At 42.9% G+C, this 15,922-nt stretch overlaps 1 protein-coding gene and 1 pseudogene across 1 annotated transcript in view; both read left to right on the forward strand.

The window, feature by feature from the left end:
• Positions 1-4,633, forward strand: part of LOC105994241 — a 34,159-nt pseudogene extending 29,526 nt beyond the window's left edge.
• A 4,046-nt stretch (positions 4,634-8,679) lies between these two features.
• The window catches only part of LOC105994242 (vomeronasal type-1 receptor 4-like), a 38,022-nt gene continuing 30,779 nt past the window's right edge, over positions 8,680-15,922 (forward strand). The window contains exon 1 of the mRNA XM_013027654.1: positions 8,680-8,693. Within this exon, the coding sequence (XP_012883108.1) occupies positions 8,680-8,693 (14 nt within the window). The remainder of the gene's footprint in view (positions 8,694-15,922) is intronic.

Raw genomic sequence — 15,922 nt, forward strand, 5'->3', positions numbered from 1 at the left:
TCCTGTTAAACAAATTTCCTAGACCATTAACTTCTGTTTCTAGGTGCTCCTCTACACCCATTATCCTTAGATTAGGCCTTCTGATGGTGTCTTCCAAGTGCTGAATAGATCTATCATATTTCTTGGACTTGTCTTGGATGGTTGTATGTTCTTTCTCTATAATATGTAGGCTGTCTTCAATCCCCAAGATTCGATCTTCTGCATGTTTTAACCTGCTGTCAAAACTTTCTACTTCGTTTTTTATTTCTTTTCCTTCTAATTGGTCAACTTTGATGGCTTCAAATTCTTTGTTGAAGCTTTGTTTTAGATCTTGTATGAACTTCTTTACTTCCTTAATTTGGTGTTCAGTGTTTATTCTCAAATCACTTAGTTGATTGGTTATGGTTTCCTTGGACTCCCATTCCTTCTGTTGGGTTCCATTCAGCATTCCCTTTGTGGTCTCCCTGACTTCCTTCAGCTCTTTGTTAATGGATTCCATGAATGCTTTTAGTAATCTTTGTATATTCTCATCCTGTATTCTCATTCAATTCCTGTATTACTCTTTGCTTAGCTTCCTCACCTTCACACAATTCCTGTAGTTCTCTTTGTGTGTTCTCAGCCTGCTCCTGTCATTCCTGCCTTTCCCTTTGAGTGTTCTTAAGCTGCTTATGCAATTCCTGTATCAGTTTTTGAGTAGCTTCCTCATGCTCATGATATTCCTGTATAAACCTTTGGTTTGCCTCCTCTCTCTCCCTATCACACTCATACAGAGTCCTTTTTATGTTTTCAATCTTTTCATTTATCCTGTTCGCCAGCAGTGTTTGTAGAGCTATTTGGGAACTTTCCTCTGGACTATTCATTATCTGTTCTGTCCCCTGATTATCATGAGTGGGAGTTGAGATACCCGGACTTGCCATTTTCTTGTGTTTTTCTCGCTCACTCTGCCCATTTTGGGTGAAAGTAATGCCAGTTTTGTGCTAAAACACTATCTTAAGGCAAGCATCAACCAAAGTCTGTAGTTGCACAGTCAATATTCTGCAGATACAGTCTAGTTCAACAGATACATCTATTCAGCATCAAACAACTATATATTAATGGGCTATGAACCGCAAAGAAGAATTTGGTAAACCAGAAATTGTTAGGTTTATGGAGAGATGTGGTTAAAAAATAGGATTAGAAGGATGTGGGAAGGCACAGGGAGAGTTAACTTTACTAAGTCCTAATCTCAAAGCAGGAAATAGGTTGGATAGGATGAAAGTAGAGAGAGAGAAAAAAAAGAAGAAAGAGAAAGGGAAAAAAAAGAGAGCAGAAAAAATAGAAAAGTAAAAATTGAAAATATTATGCAGAAAAGAAAACAAAATATTTAGAGAAGAATGTGCATATAATGAGAAAAGGGGAGGGATATAAAGGAGATGTGAAAAACTTAAAAATAAAAATACTTAAAATATTATGTAGGTATAAAGAGGTAGTACTGCTATTAAGGAATTTAAGTCTAAGAGGTTTTGAATTGAGTAATAAATTTCTGGATTGTGTACACAGTGGGAGATAAGGTCTAATAATCCACTACAGGTTTATCTGAGGATGTGCAGAACAACAATTAAGTCACATAAAGAAGAACAAAAGAGAAGAAAAGGTGAAAAGAATGAGAAAGAAAAAAAGATCAGAAGTTCAGTAGAGCTAAACAAAAAACAAAAAAATAAAATTTTTAAAAAGAAAAAAAAAGAAAGGAATATGCACACTGACATATACCCCTAAAATAAATATTATAAGAGGAAAAAAAGTTATTAGAAAACAATTTTTTTCAAAAAGGTAAAAATTAAAAAAAAGTTTTAGAAAATTTTTTTTAATAAAAGGTACAAAAAAAAGTTCTTTGATTTTTTTGGGAGGGGTGGGAAAAATCCTGTATCTCCCTTGTGTCTGTAACCAGCCCCTTGTTGGAGTCTCTGGTCTGCTTATGGTGTTTTATTTTCTTGTGGCTTGGTTGGTTTCTTAAGTCAGTTTGTTTGAACAGGCAGAAAAATGCTCTGCTTTACCCACGATTTTGTGATCCTCCTCCCAGTTTAGTTCAATGGGAGGGAGATCTGATTTGAGTATCACAAAACAGGGAGATGGCTTTTTTACTTAAGTTTGGAGATGCTGTGATGAGGCTAGGTTCTGGGTAGAGTTGATGCCTTTCAGCAAACAGTAGCTTTTCCTGGGGGCTATCTTGTGAGAAACTCACAGAGCCCAGCCTGGAGCCACTCTCAGGGTTTATGTTGACTGAATTTCAATTGATTGTCAAGGCTGCTAAAGAGAGAAGCAGACTCTGGCTCTGATTTCCCAGTGAAGAAAGCCACTCCTGGGGCTGGCGCATGAGCTGGGTGACTTTTCCCTGGGTGGAGCTGAGTCTGGCAGGTCAGGTTAGGTTCTTGTGACCTGCTAAATGACTCTAGTTTTCTTCCAAGGCCTGAGTTGGAGCTAGCAGCTCTGCTGAGCTTTGTCAATATCCAAGATGGAGACCTCCAGTACTTGGGGGTGGAGGGGTGGCCTTCCCTACTCTGCTCCCTGAGAAGGAGCGAGGATGTTAGGCTTCTACTCACGCCGAGTCTTGGTTCCTGTGTAGTGTCTGGTCTGTGAACTGCAGGATGAAGATGTCTGCTCCTTGTTGGTTCTTGCTGTGTTGAGTAGAATCCACTCACCCACTGCATCTGGCTCCTTTGTCCCGGACTCTCTGTGTTGCAGGTATGGAGGCTATGGCCGCCGCGGTCACTGCTGCCACCGCAGCGGCGACTGCTGGTAAGTCCTCAGATCTGTCTCCTTGCCTGGATTTTCCCTCTCTGGCCTAACTCTCTGTCCTGTGATGGCACACTTGGTGTGATTCTTTGGCTTAGGACTGTTCACTGGAACTCTAAAACTGCTGTCTATGCAAGAGCTTGTTTAGGCTCCAGCTTCTCCTCTGCCATTTTCCCGGCTCTCCCTTCTCTGTAAGTCTTTAGCCCACTTATTTATTGGGCAGTTGTTTCTTTGAGGATTTGTTGTTGGGGGAAATAATTTTTTGAAGTCCAGGGATATTTTAGATATGAGACCATTGTCTGTTGTATGGCTAGTGAACATAATCTCCCAATCCATGGGTTTTCTATTGATATTGCTTGGGCTAGCTTCTTTTTTATTTTTGTTTTTGTTATTTTTTTTGAAGCCATAAGGCTTGAACTAATGCTTGGGTGCTGTGTGAGCTATTTTGCACAAGGCTGGTTCTTGACCACTTTGAGGCACAGCACAATTTCTGGTTTTGAGTAGTTAATTGAAGATAACAGTATCACAAACCTTTCTGCCTTGGCTGCCGTGGGACCACATTCCTCAGACAAGGAATCATAATCTTCAGACCCCAGCTCCTGAGTAGCTAGGATAACAGACAATAGTAACCAGTTCCTGGCTAGCTAGCATGTTTTTGATATTTGATTGTTGTCATGTTCTTTTGTACCTCAATAGAATCAATTATTTCCTAGATATAGAAGAGATGACCCAAGCCAACATGGAGCTGGGGATTGCCTTCTTCACTCAGACTGCAGCTGGGGTCCTGAGAAACTCCAGCCTCCTTTGTTTTTACAGCCATACCCTCCTCATTGGACAGAAGATGAGGCCCACAGAACCCATCCGCAGCCATCTGGTCTTTGCCAACAATTTGGTTGTTTTATCCACTGGGAGCCCAAACACAATGGCAAGTTTAGGATGGAAGTACTTTCTGGATGATGCCACATGTAAAGTTGTTTTGTGTTTCCACAGAGTAGGCAGAGGGGTTTCTTTTAATGCCACCTGCCTTCTGAGTGTCTTCCAGGTCTCAAAGCTTTGCACTAGAAATGCTTGTTGGAAGATCACTACTAGATTCCCCAAGTGCTTTGGGTTCTGTGGTTCCCTTTTCTGGATCCTGCAGCTCCTGGTCAATGTTTCTGTGCCTCTGAGAGTGACTGGCCCAAGACACAAACAATATATCACTCTGCACATGCATTATAGATACTGCTCCACAGGAGCAGCCCCACCAAACCATTTGCACGTTTATCACAGATGGTCTTATTCTCTTCCATTGATGTTATGTGCTTGGTTTTCATGATGTGGGCCAGTGGCTCCATGGTCCTTGTCGTACACAGACACAAGCAGAGGGTCCAGCACATTCACAGTTGCATTTACTCCAGAAGAAGTGACCATGAGGCCAGGGCCACGTGAACCATCCTGTCCCTAGTGAGCATGTTCCTCTCTTTTCTACTGTCTCTTTGTCATTTTCACTCTTTCTGTTGGTCTCCTTAGGAAGCCAGATCTGTGGCTGGTGGACACAGCTGTATTCCTGAGTACATGTTTCTCAGTACTAAGCCCGTTTGTGCTCATTGGCAGAGACACCCGGGCTACTCAGGTATTTTATTCCTGCACAAAAAAAGACATTTTCATAATTTGGTTTCCTAGTTTTGCTTTTATAACACTGACTTGGATTTAGACTTTAAACTCTGCACTCACTAGGGGAGGTGGTCTCCTATTAGCAGTGAGTTCTAGTTCTTTTCACTCTGGTTATTTTTGATATACAGGCTGTTTTATGTATGTCAGCCTGAACCCCAATATTCCTGACGTGCCTGGGAAGACAGATGTGAACCAAGATTTGAGACATTTTGATGAGACAGACTTTTAGGAATTTTTTTTGCCCAAGCTTACCTATAGCTTCAGACATCCCAATCTCTGCCTCCCACATCAATGGGATGACAGGTGTACGCCACGACACCCAGCTAGTACTTGAGATGGGGTCTTATGAACTGCTTTTCTGGCTGATCTTGAAACTGAATCCTCCTGATTCAAACTTACAGGTGTGAGCCACTGCATCCATCTTACATCAATCTTTCATTTAAATTATTATTATTATTATTTGTTGGTGTTGTTGTGGAGCTTGAACTCAGGGCCCGGAAGATATCTATGTACTCTTTTGCTATCACTGTACTCATTTCAGCCACAGCTTCACTTATAGTTTTCTGGTGGTTAATTGGAGATTCTAGTCTCTCAGAATATCTGGCCTGGGCTGGCTTCAAACCTCAATTCAAATGTCTCAGCCTCCTGAGTAGCAAGGATTTCTGGAGTGAGCCACCAGCAACCCACATAAATGTTTATTTTTAAAATTATTTAATGAGGGTCTGAGAATGTGGCTTAGTGGTAGCATGCTTGCTTAGCATGCATGAAGCCCTGGGTTCGATTCCTCAGTACCACATAAACAGAGAAAGATGGAAATGGGGCTGTGGCTCAAGTGGTAGGTTGATAGCCTTGAGCACAGAGGCACTCAGAGACAATGCCACATGCTGAGTTCAAGCCCTAGAAACCACAAATTATTAAATGAGTATGGAACAACAGATATTTTTAAAGAATCTGTGTGAAACTGACAAAAAGAATGTCATGCATTATTTCAGCAGTGAAGTTCCTGCCTTCTTGAGACCCTGAGTTCGTTGCCTGAACCTCAGTTTAAATAAAGTTAATGAAAATTTCAATGTAGCTATTGTGACCTAATGCTCTTTTACTGTTAGTTCACGAAGCAAATAGTGATTAAAGAAAAATACAATTGCTGTCTAACTCACAGTAACAGAGATACCAGAAGATGAATCATTTCTCCCTACTTTACAGGACTTACACTCAAATTTTTCTTCATTACCTAATGTATTTTGCTAAGTAAATGAATGGAAAAATTAAGCTTGGAAATAAAGTTCAATATTAGCACAAAACGAAAGTATTATTACTTATTGGTGTTTCAGCTGAGTCCCTGAAATCATTTTAACTTCAAACATATTTAGATCCAGCATCTTGAGGTAAAAAAGAGTAGTCTATAAAGATCTGTCATGTGGGATTTCAGAGATTTGAAGATACCCACCATGTTTGACCTGGATGAGGAGATATATTGGCAGGTGAAGCAGTAAACCTTTGTGACTGCTGGTTCCTGAACATAATGCGGGCCTGGCTCAGAATTCCATCTTTATCCTAAAAGTATGACCGACTTAGTGTGAGTCCAAACCTCATGCACAATATCAGCAGGTCTGCTTAAAGATGATTTAGTTGATGTCCAACTAAAATAAAGTATGCATTTGAGAAAAAAGTTTCAGAAGTCTTAATTTTATTCATACAATAGACATCATTTCATTGTGGTGATTCAAGTGTGGCAAACAACTGTGTGTACGGGTGTGGGGGGTGGTGATTTTCTGTGTTGGGTGGCTTTATACTAGAGATATAATCTCTCTTCTTCTTCTAGATATTCATATTTAATGTTCTATTTTCCTTTTCTCTTTTAACCATCATTGGGCTTGAACTTAGGGCCTAGGCCCTGAATCTCTCTGTGCTCAAGGCTAGCACTCTACAATTTGAGCCACAGCGCCACTTTCAGCTCATTCTGTGTATGTAGTACTGAGGAATCAAATCCAGGCCTTCATGCATTCTAGGCAAATACTCTACCACTAATCAATATTCCCAGCCTCTACTTGAATTTCTGCATTCAATTTGGGTTTTGTTTTCTTTTTTTGCTGCTTCTGCTTGAACTCAGGGCCTGAATGATGTCCTTCAGTTTCTTAGGTGCAATCTTAGTGTTCTACCATTTGAGCCACAGCACTACTTCCAGCCTTCTCTCAAGACTTTATTGAAGGGGCTGGGAAGATGGCTCAGTGGTAGAGCGCTTGCATTGCATGCATGAGGCCCTGGGTTTGATTCCTCAGCACCATATAAGCAAAAAGAAAAAAGCCGGATGTTTTGCTGTGGCTCAAGTGGTAGAGCGCTAGTCTTGAGATGAAGAGCTGAGGGACAGCACCCAGGCCCAGAGTTCAGTCCCCATGACTGGACCCCTTCCCCCAAAAAAGACTTTTTTGAAGATTAAAATCTCACAGACTTTTCTTTCATTGGTGGCTCTGAACTGAGATTCTTAAATCTTAGTATCCTGAGTAGCTGAGATTAGACATGAGTCACCAGCACCAGCACCCACCTTGTAGGCTGCTATGGAGATGGAGTCTCATGGGGTTCTGTGCCTGTTCTGGTTCCATACTTTCACCATCCTAATCTCAGCTTCCGCAGGATCTAGGATTATAAGTGTGAGCCATCTATGCCTGGCTCTAGTTGGCATTTCTAAAGTCAGGAATAATAATTAACTCCTGAGTTTGTAATTTCAGACCTCCGTTGAATTCATTTGCCAATCTAAGTAAGCTTTGGTCCCTTTTTTGGATTTTTTTCAGTCATCCAACACTTGTTTTGATTATTTTCTTTTCTATTAGTCTTTCTTCATCTTGCATTTATATTTATGCTCTTCTTCTTATCTTCATACTATGTTTACCTTACCAGTATTTTCCTTGCTCTGTAAGAAGTAAGGAGGGGTGGGTAGTTGGGGGTGGGTCTTTCCTTTTGTAACTTATGTATGCAAGGTATGTCCCTTAGAATTATGGGAAATGGCTGTGCTGTGTTTAGAGGGCAAGGTTCTCAGGATTTCTTTATTTTTTAAAAGGATTTTCTTTATTTTGGGGGGGGGGAGGTCTGGTTGTGGGGCCTGAACTCTGGGCCTGGGCGCTGTCCCTCAGCTCTTCAGCTCAAGGCTAACACTCTACCACTTAAGTCACAGCAACACTTCTGGCTTTTTTCTTTTTGCTTATGTGGTGCTGACGATTCGAACCCAGGGCCTCATGCATGCCAGGCAAGTGCTCTACCACTGACCCACCTTCCCAGCCCTGGTCATCAGGATTTCTATATCCTCTGTACCTTAGAAAGTCAAAATGGTTACAATAAGTGTACATTTGCAAATGTTATGAAGATACTGAGGAAACTGTGGTGAAACATGTCTCTGAGCCTTGATTATTTAAACATTGTTAACTAGCAAATATCACATTGTCTTGGTATGTTCTTTTATTTGTCCAGTCCTACAGCTGGAACTGAGACCCTTGACACTGTCCCTGACCCCTTTCCTCCAGGCCAGCAATGTAACCCTGGAGCCACAGTTCCACTTATGACCTTCTCTGAGTAGTTTGTAATGATTCACAAGCAGGAAAATGCACGGAGGCATCATCAAAGTGACACAGTTTATTAGTTGGTCTACCACTCTATCTTGTCTTACCTCAGAAACAGGTGCATCTTTTACCCTCCAAGGGGGAAAGTTGATTTTCCTTTTTCCTCCTTCCCTCAGGCCTCTCTGCTCTCCAAGGGACTCTTGATTCTTCACAGGCCTTTCCCCAGGCCTCTCAGTCCTCTATGTGCTTCTCTTCTTCAACCTCTCTGTTGGCCTGTACTCTCCTCATGCTGGCCTGGTTCTCTTCAGGTCCCTGGGTCTCCTCAGGCTCCTGGAAATTATTCAGGCTGTGCTGAATCTCCTCAGGTTTGAGGCTCTGGGAAGCACCTGTCTCCTGCACATCTCTTGGACATCTCCCTTCTCTCTCTATCCCCCAACCCCTATATCCGATGGCCCACGCTCTAGGCCACTCTATGACCGCCCCCCACCCCGTGGTCTGGCAGCATGGTGGTGATGTTAGCATGGATGGGACTTCTGCTCCCCAGGTTCTCACAGCTCACTGGAGAAGCCAGCTTCACAGACTTTTCTGCCTGAGCTGGCTTCAAACTGCAGACTCAGATCTCAGCTTCCTGAGCTGCTAGGATCACATGCCTGAGAAAAAGTCAACCTATTTTTATTTTTAATGTAGTATTTTACTAAAGAGAGGAATTGGAGGGGGGACCACGATGGCGATGGAGCAGTAGGGAAACGTCACAGCTCTCCCCAACCAAAAAGAAAGTTCGAGTTCCAATGCTTAATCTCCCCAAGAGACTGACAACAACAAAATGACTAACACCCAGGGAAAGACAGGAGGTGGAAAATAACAAAAAAGAGAGAGGGAAAAAATTTCAAAACAGAGAAGCATGAAGACCCTTCCCCCAACTTTCACTGGCCGAGTGGCAGTGCACCAAGCTGCAGCCAACTGGCCTGGCAGGGGGCTGCTGGAAACCCAGAAACACAGGGGGCTGTCTGCAGATCACCAGAGCAGAAGCCACCTGTGGTACTGGTCTGCAGACCAGCTGATGAACAGAAAAACCTCTGAGCTGGGAGTCTGCACAAAGATCCCCCACCCACCCCTCACCCTCCATCTGAGCAGAGAGTCTCCATCCCGCCAAAGCCACCCAACTCTGTGGAGGGAACCCCAGAACTACATGGGATGCCCACAGAAAACCAGAGCAGAAGACCTGCAAGGAACTGGTGCAGATCTGTAGAGCGCAAAGACAAATCCCAGCACTCAGAGCCTTCACGGAGGCTGCTGGAGTCCCAGAGACACAAGGGGCTGTCTGCAGATAACCTGCACAGAAGCTGCCTGAGGTACCAGTGTCAGACCGGCTGATCATGACGAACAGAGAAACCTCCGAGCCCGGAACTTGGCCCCACAAATGGAGCCCCAGAGCTACACGGGACGCCCACAGAACACCAGAGCAGAAGACCTGCAAGGAACTAGTGTTGATCTGGAGATAGCAAATAGAGACAAACCCCAGCACTCAGAACCTGTAAGGAGGCCCCCCCTCCACTTCTCGGGCAGAGGCCAGAGGCACATCTCATAGCGTGGACCCGAAGAGCATCAACCAAGGCAGAGACAGAAGAGAATCACACAGAGCCACCACCACCCATCCCAGCCCACAACCACCTCAACTGAACTCTGATTGAAATGGCAACTGATAACCTACATCACACAGAAACAACTAGCTCCAGGATGAGTACCACACAGGGGACACTGTGTCTCTCAAGGGAGGCCAGGGCTGGTGGGAATCCCCAGACCCTGACCACACCCCCTACCCTAACACCTGGACCACAGGACCCACTAAAACTTGGAACAGTTTGAGAGCTCCACCGGCCCGGGGAGCACAGGCAGATGACCAGGCTAGAGCAAGAGCGCCCCTGGAAGGGAGCTTAAATGCCCAAGCCAGGAACAGTGCCACGTGTCAAGACACCCAACAGTGGAAGAAATTTGAACTGTGTACCCCAGGCTGCATAAACTAGGCGATGTATACAGCAGCACAGGTCCAACCGGCATGGCCCAGGGCGGGGGGCCGGGACCAGGCCTGGGGGTCCAGTGCCTGAGCAACACAACCAACCCTTCCCAACTGAAGTCAGAAGCTGAGCATACACCTTAGCACAGGGGAGAAAAACAGGGAATTGCACCCCCCTGGGCATCACACCTGTGACAGTAAAAGACCTGGGGGCTCAGAACAAGAGAAGCCCAAACCCCACCAGAACCAGACTCATATATTCTAGGCTGGGAATTGGACAACACATGCCATCAGCTCCTGATAATAGGCAGGAGCTCAGGTAAAGTGCCTCAGCAGTAGAGTGCTTTTCTTGGGTACATGAGGCCCTGGATCTGATTCCTCAGCACCACATAAGCAGAAAGGGACAGAAGTGGTGCTGTGGCTCAAATGGTAGGATGACAGCCTTGAGCTGAAGAGCTGAGGCACAGCGCCCAAGCCCAGAGTTCAGGCCCACAAACACCCCCCAAAAAAACCCCACCAGGAGCCCATAACAGACTCCAGCATCAGGAAGAGTGCATCCAGCACACCCAATCTTGCCAAGAGCACCTGTAGGAGCAAACAGGAACAGTCAAGGCTGCTCAACCCTACCAAAGGCTGGAACTGCCAATGAACTACAGCAGAGAGCCGAGAACCCTATGTGGGTCAGACCAGCAGCTGGAGGTCGGCCCCCAACAGAACCGAGATCAGGTACAGAATCTCTCTACCAACACAGAAACAGCAACCAAGCAAAGACAGACACCTACTGACCAAAACCAAATTTCCGATTAGTCTCCAATAATCCCTGAACCCCCATGTGAAAATCACAGAGAAAAATTACAAGTTTTATCAACACTCAGGATAGCAAGCTATCCCCAATAGCTAGCAGCCACCCAGGTGGGAGGCCCAGTGGAAGCAAAGCAGGAATGGAAGGCAAAAACTACATCCAAGGGATTCTGGAGGTAATGACTCAAGAAATAAAGTGAGAAATAGACCAGAAATAGAAAGAACACAGGGACGTACTATCGAAAGAGATGCAGGATCTCAAACACGAGGTACACGCAAAAATAGAAGCAGTACATACCTCACTAAGAAGTGAGATAAATGCCAAAATAGAGGCAGTACATATCTCATTAAGAAGTAAGATCAGTACTTTGAGAACCAACATCGAATCCATTAAGGAGTCCATTTCCTCCATGCAAACCACAATGGAAGCCACAGTTAACAGAGTGAACAAAATGGAAAGTAGAGTGTCAGATACAGAAGACAGAATACACCAACTGGACCAAAAAATGATAGATATGGAAAAATTACTAAAATTATGCCAAAGGGAAATTCAAGAGGAAGCAGATAGTGCCAAGAAATTGAACCTTCATATAATTGGAGTGAACAAAGGTGAGGGATATCAAAGCAAGGGAATGCAACACCTATTCAACAAGATAATTGGAGAAAATCTTCCCCATCTCAAAAAAGAACATATTACCTACATAACAGAAGTATATAGAACACCTAACAAGCGAGATCCCAGGAGAAACACTTCTAGACACATTATAATAAAAATGATAGATCTGAATAATAAGGAAACAATCTTGCATGCAGCAAAAATGAAGAAGGAGCTATACTACAATGGGAAAAAATTAGAATCACTGCAGATCTCTCCATACAAACACTGAATGCAAGAAAGGCCTGGGAAAGTACCATACGAGCCCTGAGAGCCAATAACTGCCAACCCAGACTGATATACCCGGCAAAGCTAGCATTCACATTCAATAGAGACATGAAAATTTTTAATAGCAAAGAAAAACTTAATGAATATATAAACATTAAGCCAGCATTACAAAGAATACTAAGAGGGGGAACACAAACTGAAGAAAGCAACCAGGAACTGGGACCTGCCCCAAACAGGCATTACTCAGAGTCTAACTGAGCAAGCACAGGAGGAAATGAAAGAAGAAAAACTGAGGAAAACAGGGAATGACAGGGAACACTGTGCATCTCTCTATACTATCTCTTAATATTAACGAGCTTAATTTGCCAATCAAAAGGAAAAGAACTGCAGATTGGATCAGAAAACATGATCCATCCATTTGTTGCCTACAGGAGACCCACCTCTCAGCCAAACATACAAACTCAGAGTAAAGGGTTGGAAAAGGATCTACCAATCAAATGCCCCCACTAAGAAAGCAGGTGTAGCAATCCTGATATCTGACAAAATACACTTTTCATTAAAATCAAAACAAAAACACAAGGAAAGACACTATATATTAATACAGGGAAAAATCCAAGAGGAGGATATTACCCTCATCAACTTATATTCCACAAACATTGGTGCACCCAGATATGTTAAGCAAATACTCTCAAACTTACAATATAAAATAGATCAAAATACGATAATACTAGGAGACTTTAACACCCCACTCTCACCAAAGGACAAGTCTACCAATCAGAGGATTGGCAAAGAAGCTACTGAATTAAGTGAGACCATACTTCAAGCAGAATTAACTGACATCTACTGAGTATTTCACGCTAAAACTACACAGTACACATTCTTCTCAGCAGCGTGTGGAACTTTCTCCAAAATAGACCATAAATCATGTAAGAAACTTAAGCAAATACAAGGGGATCGACATAATCCCCTGTATCCTATCTGACCACAGTGGAATCAAGCTAATTCTCAATAACAAAGCATACCGCAGAAATTATTCTAATGCATGGAAATTGAACAGCACACTTCTTAGCATGCCTGGGTAATGGAAGAGATCAAAGAAGAAATAAAAAATTTCCTACAACCCAACGAAAATGTGGGACACAGCAAAAGCAGTCCCGAGGGGCAAATTTATTGCCCTCAGTGCCCACAATCAAGAAAATAGAGACAGACCAAGGCTACGGCACAGCAACAAGGCCGTGAGGCTAAGCCCAAGAACCAACAGATAAAAAAAGAATTCCATGAAATATTATTAATTACATGAGTAGTGATACACACCATTATTTGACAGCATATTGAAACTTTACCAGTATTTTATTTTTTTTTGCTGGTGGTGGGGCTTGAACTCCCTTCCTGGGCCCTGCCCCTCAGCTCTTCAGCTCAAGGCAAAGCTCTACCACTTGAGCCACAGTGCCATTTCCAGCTTCTTCTGCTTATGTGGTGCTGAGAAATCAAATTCATGACCTCATGCTTGTGTGGTAAGCAGTCTGTGTCTGAACCACATTCCCAGCCCTCAACCAACATTTTGCTTATAAGAAACATCATTTCTTTTTTCTTTCTCTCTTTTTGTCACTAGTGGGGCCTTGGTGCTATTCCTGAACTCATTTTGCTCAAGCCTAGTGCTCTTCCACGTTGAGCCACATCTCCACTTCTGGTTTTTGGTAGTAGATTGGAGATAAGAGGGTGGCTTTGAACCTGGATCCTCAGAATTCAGCCTCCTGAATAGCTAGGCGTACAGTCCTGAGCACGAAAAGCAACACTGCTTATAATAAAGGAGATTATCTTGGATGAAAACAGTTAAAATTTTATAAACCAACACTAGGTTATGAAAAGCACAATGTCTTTTTTTTTTGTCCTATGTGGGGAGCCTGAACTCTGGGCCTGGACACTGTCCCTCAGCTCTTCAGCTGAAAGCTACCGCTCTACCACTTGAACCAAAGTGCCACTTCCAGCTTTTTCTGCTTATGTGGTGCTAAGGAATCGAACCCAGGGCCTCATGCATGCAAGGCAAGCACTCTACCACTGAGCCACCTTCCCAGCCCAGCACAATGTCTTAATACATTCACACCAGAATTAAATAATAGCAGAGACATGTTGTAAAATGAGATGGAAACAGAAGTAGTACACAAAGTTCACTTTGTAAAAGAAACATCTGACTAGTGTACCAGCAAACAAGTATAAACTGAATTTACTCTGGCAATTTCAAATAATCAAGACATCCAAAGAAGACAGGTGCTGGTGGTAGGTGCCTATAATCCAAACCACTTGGAAGCTGAGAGCAGAGAATCACAGTTAGAAGCCAGCCTGGCCAGGAAATGTCCCTGAGACTCTTATCTCCAATACACTACTGAGAAAAGCCAGAAGTGGCACTATGGCTCAAGTGGTAGAGCACTTAATTAGGCAAAAGAGAAGCTCAGAAACAGTGGGTAGGCTCTGAGTTCAAGCCCCAGGTCTGAGAAAAAAAATATATGGAAGTGTGTTAGATCATTTTGGTAGAGATTGCTCTAACACTGAGAACACAAAGTTGTGTCGTCTTCCGGATATGAGGGGATGTGGAACTGCACCAACACTGTTAACCGAGGCAGGAGAGAGGCCTGTTACTCTCACCAAAAATTTTTCCTAAAATTCAAGACATGTTCCCAGTTGAACCCTACACAGCACACACGTTTTACAGAGAAGTTCCTTCTGCATTTTTTTGATGAGTTACATTTACTACTTTCACTTGCCTGAGAAGAATAGCTGCTTACCCAGTAGGAATTGGCTGTCAGGACAGAGGAGCAGAGGCAGTGGTCACAGCATGTGTGCTCAGAAACATAGTCCCAAGATAAAGGCTCAGGACTGTGTGATCTCATCTTCACTGTGGTGTGCTCAACATGTCATCTGGAAGTGCGGTGACAACTGTGCATGGGGAACAGATCTTCCATGTGACACATGCTGGAGAATTGTGGATACTGATGAGCCCTACTGAACTTTCATGACCATTTCCAACAGATGCGACCAATGGTAAAGAAAGTCCAGGGAATATGGGGAAACTCTTGAACACTATCTCATTAGAAATGAATAGAGGATCAGGAAATCTATGGTGTAAGGGTGTGATCCCCAGAATATATATATATATATATATATATATATATATTTTTTTTTTTTTTTGCTGCTTGTGCCTATTCCCCAGAATATTTATTTGGTGAATTTTTAGGGACTTTTTTCTTTAGTATCCAACATGTAATTTCTCTCTCTCTTTTTTTAATTCCAAAGGCTCTTTATTTAGTAAATGTATTTTTTTATTGTGAAAATACTGTACAGCGAGGTTACATTTACATGGGCAAGATAATTACTACATTTCTCACCAAGCATTGTAGCCTCCTTCTTTGTTACCTCTTCCCATCCCTTCACATCCTCCCCCCTGTCCCCGCTACCAAAGGTGTAAAGTTCGTTTTTCGACATAACGACCTGTATATCTCATTGTTGCAATGGGTCCTCCTGTATCCCTGTTTTAATGATTTGTTTTTTCCCTTCCCCTCCACATATACCAACATCATATATAGTGAAAGCAAGGGTTATACCGTGGGGGAGGGACATACAAAGCAACAAAAACATAATCTTATAAATATGTTAGAAACAATCACATGAAATAACTCTCTCTCTCTCTCTTTTTTGTCAGGCGTGGGGCTTGAGCTCTAGGCCTGGGAGCTGTCCCTGAGCAATTCAGCTCAAGGCTCATGCTCTACCACTTGAGCCATAGCTCAAGTTTTCTGGTGTTTTTTTTTATTGTGATTAAGTGATACATAATTTCCCAAATTTCACAGTATTGTGGGATAGTGATGTTCATTCAAACTCACAAACTCATTCTAACTTTCCTGGGGCAAATTGTCTATCATGGTCTATAACATATAACAGTGTACACATATACACCGTACATGTGATCAGCAGCATGGGGTTATTTAGTAGTGGTTGGACCAGATGAGTGGAAGTTCTTCGTTTCTTAAGTCCTGTTAGTTTTGTCGTATCACCTAACATTTTGGATTTAACATCCACGTATCAGGGAGACCATGTATCGTTTGTCTCTTTGCTCTTGGCTTACCTCGCACAATAGGATTTCTTCTAGCTCCATCCATTTCCCTACAAGGTCATAATTTTGTCATTTTTAATGGCTGCATAATATTCCATTGTGTATAGATACCACAATTTTTGGATCCATTCATCTGTCGTGGGGCATCTGGGTTGTTTCCATAT

This window comes from Dipodomys ordii, unplaced genomic scaffold, assembly GCF_000151885.1.
Source record: "Dipodomys ordii isolate 6190 unplaced genomic scaffold, Dord_2.0 Scaffold105, whole genome shotgun sequence".
Lineage (NCBI taxonomy): Eukaryota > Metazoa > Chordata > Mammalia > Rodentia > Heteromyidae > Dipodomys > Dipodomys ordii.